Source organism: Emys orbicularis, chromosome 17, assembly GCF_028017835.1.
Source record: "Emys orbicularis isolate rEmyOrb1 chromosome 17, rEmyOrb1.hap1, whole genome shotgun sequence".
NCBI lineage: Eukaryota > Metazoa > Chordata > Testudines > Emydidae > Emys > Emys orbicularis.
In genome coordinates, this window is record NC_088699.1 from 18,523,405 (window position 1) to 18,530,604 (window position 7,200).

The 7,200-nt window shown below is 43.6% G+C and overlaps 1 protein-coding gene across 2 annotated transcripts; it reads right to left on the minus strand.

Moving 5' to 3' along the window:
• Positions 1-355: 355 nt before the first annotated feature.
• On the minus strand, positions 356-5,444 carry IFT22 (intraflagellar transport 22). Of its 2 annotated transcripts, XM_065418399.1 has the most exons (5): positions 5,365-5,444; positions 4,814-4,893; positions 4,592-4,681; positions 2,303-2,505; positions 356-812 (listed from the first exon to the last, which is right to left on the minus strand). In XM_065418399.1, exons 1-5 carry the CDS (start codon positions 5,401-5,403, stop codon positions 664-666), a joined length of 561 nt encoding a protein of 186 aa, XP_065274471.1. In that variant the 5' UTR covers positions 5,404-5,444; the 3' UTR covers positions 356-663. The 2 variants fall into 2 exon arrangements, with proteins under 2 accessions (XP_065274471.1, XP_065274472.1); XM_065418400.1 differs by lacking the exon at positions 4,592-4,681.
• Positions 5,445-7,200: the final 1,756 nt, after the last annotated feature.

Consider the following 7,200-nt stretch of genomic DNA (forward strand, 5'->3'; position numbering starts at 1 on the left):
TTTGTTATCTTACCAGAACACAAATCTATAAAATTATATTTGCTTCCCATGTTGGAGAAAAAAGGTAGGGGACACTAAATACAGATTCCACAAGTGAACTACTTCACAGATCCCTGTTCCCACTATTTTCTAATGATTTCCAAAAGCATGTCTTATCCATGTAACAACACAGCTGACACTGACACATCATGCAAGTGCTTCAGAGATTCATAAACTTTATGTGCAGGCTAGGACTCTTTTTAAAGCTACTTATAGAAAAGGATAAGAATATTTTAAAATGAGTGAATTAAAAAAAAAAAAAAAGTGACCACTCCCTTAATCTCTGCACCAAAAAATATGATTAAATACAGTTAGATCCAGATCAATGTTTTATTAGAAAATACGTTCTTGTTCTCTTCATCTAATGCCAGGAGGCAGCTAAAGTTACCCAAATTCCTAGACTTATAGGCAATTCTTTGGCATAGCAGTTCATCAGAAGTAAGTAGTGGGTTCTCATAAGGAGTCTTAAATTGTGCATCTACTTGCTTTTGGGAAAATAAACTCATTAAATGTTTGTGGACTGTCATTTGCCAGAGATGAAGATTAATTCCTGTTTCCTAGATTGGGCAGATTCTATAATGAAAGAAGTACTGTATCTCTCTTACTTCAGTATTTCTTCCAGCATTAGGTAATAATTGACATCTCTTCCCTGTCTCTGCTCTCATTTAGCATGTTGATAATGCTTTTGAAGTATTTCACAAATTCCATGCGGACATCCTCAGGATCTTCTTCCAGGCTGGAATGTATTAGTTTCAGTTTGTTCAGTGGTGAAGCTTTGAAGTTAGACACAAAAAATTAAAAATAAAGGTTACTATATTCATTTTAATACAAATACAATTACAGTTTTCTTGAGTTTACAGGACTGTTTATACTACATAAAGCATTTGGAAATCCAGATGCATTAAGATACTGCTGTCCAGCATAACATGTAACCTTTAAAAAGTGATGCATCATCATCATCATCATCAGTAATACAATGAACTAAGTTCATCGATGGATAAATCCTTTGAAAAACTGAAAGGATCTATTTTGCAATCACATATTTAGACACAAAGTGATATCCAGCCAATATGTAGGAACTGTAATCAATTCATTTAAGATATTATTTAATCACTTTGAAATTTAAATGTAAAAATACTTTATAATCTTAAAAATGTTTGGAACAAGTAGATCTACCCATTGTGATTCAACTATTCAAATTAGAAATTGCTTATGCACTATCAAATTCAGAAAAATCTTAGCTAAGCAGCAATGAGGGGAAAGTAAACACAAAGTGTATAGTACAGGTTAATGGAGGTTTAATCTGCTGTAATGTGGGAATAGTTCTTGAAGCTTTAGCTTTCCAGTCTGATTATTCTATATGTTTTTTATTATGGACACACACAACACTTTCCAGAATTGCTTTTTAGTTTTTATTGTGCAGTACACACTTACAGCCTCTCCTTACAAGTTCTGATACTGTATAGTCCTATTATCTTTTATTTAGATGTCATTTTCTGAAATATGTTTTCCTCCATATTTCTTCATGTTAACCATTTCTAGATGGCTTCTTTGAAACTCCTGTTGAAAAGCCAAATTAAAACAGGACCTTTTGATAGAATATCTGTCTCACGGATGCAGTCAGCTTCTTCCATCAAAAGATCTGGGGACTGAGTTTCTTCTTACTTACACTGGTGTACGTCACAGCACTGCCACTGAAGTCAATTATACTGGTGTAATGCAATATAACTGAAAAGAGCATGAGGTCCCTAACTTTTCAAATCCATCTTTGTTTCCATCTTCACTAGTGACATATCAGTTTACTCTCGTTTGGACTAGATGGCTTCAATTTAGATGCATGTAATATTGAGTTTTTAGACACCTTTGTACAAGGAAGATAATCTCTTATTTCATTGAGCTACTCCTGGTGTGCTTATAAAATGGTGATTTAAAATGCCTCTACAAATGGTTGCTAAATAGACAAAACTACAGAGGGACCATCTTAAAGTAAGAAACCCTCATGCAAGTGATGAAGTGTTATTTAGGACTTGCTATCAGGAGATCTATTCCTGGCTCAGCCATAGACTCTCTGAATAACCTTGTTTTCCCATCTGTGAAATGGGAATATATTTACCAGCTACGTTCTGAGATTTACAGTAATTCATTCATGGTTACACTTTGAGATCCTCAGATAGAAGAAATTATAGAAACGCAAAAATTCATAAAGCGTCACCAGCTTTGAAAGTTAAGCCGATAATTAAAAATCTCTGTTTCATCTTCTTACCCAAGGATAGGTTTTCTGTGTCCCCTGCACTGCCTGGCTTGTGGTGTGCAATTAGGAAACACTGGCTATCTAGTAACTGCTGTTGCTGCACAAAGCAGGAATACCACATTTCAATTTCCTTCAGGTGACTGGGCAGTTCTGGATTGAAGACTATTACAACACCATGGGAGTCTTTCATCAGAGCTGGCCAGCAAGTTTCAAACCTTGAAAAGCAGGTAAATGGAAAATGGTAAGGTTGGTAGACCCAAAAATGGCAACAGTTTTTACTTAATATTTACTTAAAACTCCACATAGTTTATGTATTTTGTTTCTCCTCAAACACAGATGCTTCAGTGTTTTTCCCAATAAAAATTAGGAAGCTTGCAGTCAATATGGCAAACTTCAAACACATTTTTGTCCTAGACAAACACTAATAAGCCTCCTAATTTAGTCAGAGTCAGAGGCCAGAAGAGACCACTAAACCATCAAATCTGGCCACGTGTATATCACAGGCCATCCACCCCACCTAGCACCCACACACTAAACCCATCACAAGCAACCCCATCATACAATTGCACTCATAAATTTGTCCAGCTCTCTTAAAACTAATTACGTTGTGTCCCCCCAACTCCTACAGGAAGGCTGTTCCAGAATCTCACTGCTCAGATGGTTCAAACCTTCTAATTTCCAGCATGAATGTGTTGATGGCCAGTTTATATCCATTTGTTCTTGTGTCAACACTGTCCTTTAGCTTAAATTGCTAAATTTGTTCTACTGCACAATGTAACACTTGGTTAAAGATGTGTTTAAATCCTTCTCCTAAAGAGCTGACTTGTGGAGTGGTCCCAGTCCTACAAATTGATCAGCTTAAACATGACTCTTCCACTCACACAGAGCCCCATTGACTTCAACAGGTATAGTGTCTGGCCAGGTGGATCAGTTTAAGGGATTGGGGTCCCCCAAATCATCTAGGTCCCAATCCCATATTCCTTGCGCACCTAGAACTCCTGCTGAGCTCTTAAGAGTAGCGCCTGCTAAGCTCTCAAAGATCACCACCAACTTGATCTGGTAGCAGTTCAAAAAGTGAGTTAGAAATAGTTTCAGATTCTACACCTGCCCTTGAATCCCCCTGACAATTTGTGGTTTTACAACCAAGTTTTCCTTTTTTTTTTTTTTTTTTTTTTTTAAATGTTTTCTATTCCCAGCTGTTGTGAACCTACTCCCTCACATTTCCTCCACCACAATAGGGCAAAAAGACTGACTTAAAACAATTTTATTAGCACACGTGAGTCCCAATCAAGACTGGGCCCCAACTGTACTTAGCTCTGCAGAAATATGTACAAAGCTACTCCCACAAAGGACTTAATCTAAGAGTTGTCAAATACAGAAAGAAAGTAAACTGAAAAATAGCAAAACATTTTTCATCTAACCTCAGTGGTGAGTAAGAGAGACTTCAGAGAAAAGTGTGATTTTTAAGTTGATGCTGTCCAAATATTTTAGTACTTTAAGAGACAGGGAGTGATTTTTAAGTTGATGCTGTCCAAATATTTTAGTACTTTAAGAGACAGGGAGTGACCTTGTCTCAAGGTTCATCTTCACTACCGTGCTAAATTGGCACCACTGCCATTATGCTGTCTGATTTAGACATATTACATTGACGGGTGAGCGCTCTCCCGTCTACGTAATTATTCTACCTCAGTGAGAGGCGGAAGCTATATTGGTGGGAGAAAGTAGATAAGGAAGTGTTATTTACTCCTTCTCATAATACAAGAACTAGGGGTCACCAAATGAAATTAACAGGCAGCAGGTTTAAAACAAACAAAAGGAAGTATTTTTTCACACAACACACAGTCAATTTGTGGAACTCTTTGCCAGAGGATGTTGTGAAGGCCAAGACTAAAACAGGGTTCAAAAAATAACTAGATAAATTCATGGAGGATAGGTCCATCAATGGCTATTAGCCAGGTTAGGCAGGAATGCTGTCCCTAGCTTCTGTTTGCCAGAAGCTGGGAATGAGCGACAGGGAATGGATCACTTGATGATCACCTGTTCTGTTCATTCCCTCTGGGGCACCTGGCATTGGCCACTGTTGGAAGACAGGATACTGGGCTAGATGGACCTTTGGTCTGACCCACTTTGGCCGTTCTTATGTTCTTACGATATTAGGGAGACAAGATGGGTGAAGAAGAGCTCTGTGTAAGCTCAAAAGCTTGTCTCTCTCAACCACCAGAAGTTAGTCCAATAAATTATATTACCTCACCCACCTTGTTAAAATAATGTGAAGTGTCAAGAACACTAAAACCCACTTACTTTTGATCACCGCCACAATCCCACAGCTCAAATCGACACCCCGCCCCTTTACTGTTGCCATTCATATTTGGTTTCTCATATTCCAGGATCCTAAAAACAGAAGTGGATTTAGGGTATGATAAGATTCTACAACAAGGCCATCCTGGAAAGAGCATGACATCCCCTGGGGGAGCCCTTTGTAAGGGTCTCCTTTGAAGCCATGCACCATGCTTACTGACTCACCTCACTCCTTGAGTGGGGACGTAGCTGCTAATGCCTTCTGTGCTCTCTGACAGAAAGTTTGCCAAGACGGATTTTCCGGACTATCAGAAATGGGAGCAAAAGGCACTTGTGTTAATAAAACAACACCCGTACAGTTTGCAGCAGGGCTCAGTGGGGAGGGCTGCATATCCCAGTTTGGAGCATGATTTGTGCCGTTTGGGGTGGAGGGCTACTTCCATGTCCACAGAGGTGGGGCCCATAGGATCTTTGTGGGCTTGGATCCAGCTCCCAGCTGTGCTGTTCATTTTGATGGGGGGGGGGGGGGCACACACAAGACCCTGGAGCCCCAGTTTGGCCACGCGGGTGAGACACATCCAAGGCTCAGGAGTGGGGGCGGGGCTCGCTTGGCTAATCACACGGGGGCGCCAAGGAAGCTCTGGGATGGGGGCCCCGCTTGGGTGCGCCTGTGGGGCACGTCCGAGGCTCAGGGGTGCAGGGCGGGGGGGGACGGGACATACGGGATCGAGAAGGCTCCCCGGGGCCTCTACTCAGCCGCCGGGCCGGGCACTCACCTCACTGGGGCCCACGAACAGGATCTTGGCCTTCAGCATCCCGCGCGCCCCCCCGACGGCCTGGGACGGGCCGCGCCGCCCCGGACTCTCCTGCCAGCCAGCCCCGAGCCAAACGGCGCGGCTGCCGCGCGGCGCCCTAGCAACGCGGCGTCGTTGTCAAGGGCGCAAGGAAGCCGCCCGGCGATTGGAGCGGAGCATGGGTCACGTGCTGCAGGGAGCTCCCTGCTCCACGTGACCCCTCCCCTAGGTTCTCTCCCCTTCCCTTTCTCCAGCCCCCCTGGCACTTATCTCACTCCAGCCCCTTCCTCTCCCCCTGACCCTCCTTTCCTGGTGTTCAGCTGCTCTCACTCCAGCCCCTTAGTTCCTGCTCTAGTTATTACTGTCCCACGGCAGCTTTGCCCAGTAACTTGCACTGCAACAAGGCCCTGGGGTGCAGTTCACCCGTTTTGTTGGTTCTGCACTCCTCTGTGTTGGGCATGCTTAGCTGGGAATAAAACATACCCCATTTTGATTTAGCTTCAGGTTTGGCTTTGTTGTTTAAAAAAACAACTAAAGCAAAAAGTGAAACGTTTTCATCCGGAAGTGTCCCTACGGGTATGCACCAGAACAATAAAAGGTTGTGAATTACAACCTGTACTCTTTTTGGTGCACATTTGTGTCTGGAGCAGGCCTTATGATGAGGTGGGTTATGAATCAGTCAGTGGCTACTTCTCTGAGCCATACGTGTACCTAAAACATATAGATGGGCTGTGAGAAATGCCATTTTCTGGTGTAGTTTTCAGAACACATGGATCTTGTGATACTAATTTCCTCAAGCCACCAGCATGAGCACTGAAGAGGCAAAGTTTCTTATTAAGGCTTTTCTGAGGAAGCAGGAAGCATTTTAAAGGCCCAGCATATAGGTAAAAACATCTGGCAACCAGATGGGTTGCTTCAGAGCTGTTTAGAGCCCAGGTACAGTAACAGTTTAAGACAAGCTTTCAAATGGGGCCTTTAGGTGCAACCTAAATGTTTACTAGTGCTACTAATAAATGTGAAACAGGATTGTTTTGTTCCCAGTGAGAGGATTACAGTGTTTCCAGCAGCCTGCAGACCTATTTGCTGTCTAACTCACTACATAAAGTGGTTTAGGATGGTTTAGTGTCTCAGGAACATGGGTGTCATTTATGTCATGTTTAAAGGATCAGAAATAATCCATTGTTTCCAGGGCAAGTTATGAGAGAGAAAGGTAATGCAAGAAAGCCAGCTGCACTTAGCCTCAACCAGATATTGGATTCTGTTTTAGCAGATTGGGATGCAGGCCTGGTGCACCACATCTACCAGGAGATCTCCGAGGAGGCGGCCGGGGCAAAGGCAGAGGGAAAACCCGCGCCTCGTTCCCTGACTGAGCAGTGGAGGTGGCCCCTCATCCTGCGCTCGTGATAGCGGCTCGTCAGCCAGTGCTAGCAGCAGCGAAGGGGGGGCTAGTCCCGGCTGCCTCTCGGCAAACTTAGGGCGGCTCGATTGGGTGGGTGAAATTGCTGGCTTGGGTTTGGCAATGAGCTGCAGCCCTGGGGGAGGAAATCGGGTAGCGCAGAGGGAGCTTGTTCCTCCTTCAAGTCTCCCTGTCCTCAGCCCCACAGCCGGAGAGCCAGCACGGCAGGCACCGCGGCACCCGAGCAGCCAGAGGAGGCAGCAAGCTCCGCGGTTCCCAGGCTGCTGTTGCTGACGCTCTGCCAGACTGCCAGGCCAGCAGGGTGCAGCAGCGCGCTGGCAAACTGTTACTGTCACAATGGGGAACGGCGCTCTGTACAGAGTAGCAGGAAACCAGATTTCTTTTTTTTTAATCTTAATATT

Coding starts and splice junctions, on each gene's coding strand:
- IFT22 (XM_065418399.1), bottom strand. CDS start 5,403: ATGCTGAAGGCCAAGATCCTGTTCGTGGGCCCCAGTGAG. Junction 4,682..4,813: donor GTCCCCACTCAAGGAGTGAG/GTGAGTCAGTAA, acceptor TTCTGTTTTTAG/GATCCTGGAATATGAGAAAC. Junction 813..2,302: donor CACAGAAAACCTATCCTTGG/GTAAGAAGATGA, acceptor CTAACTTCAAAG/CTTCACCACTGAACAAACTG.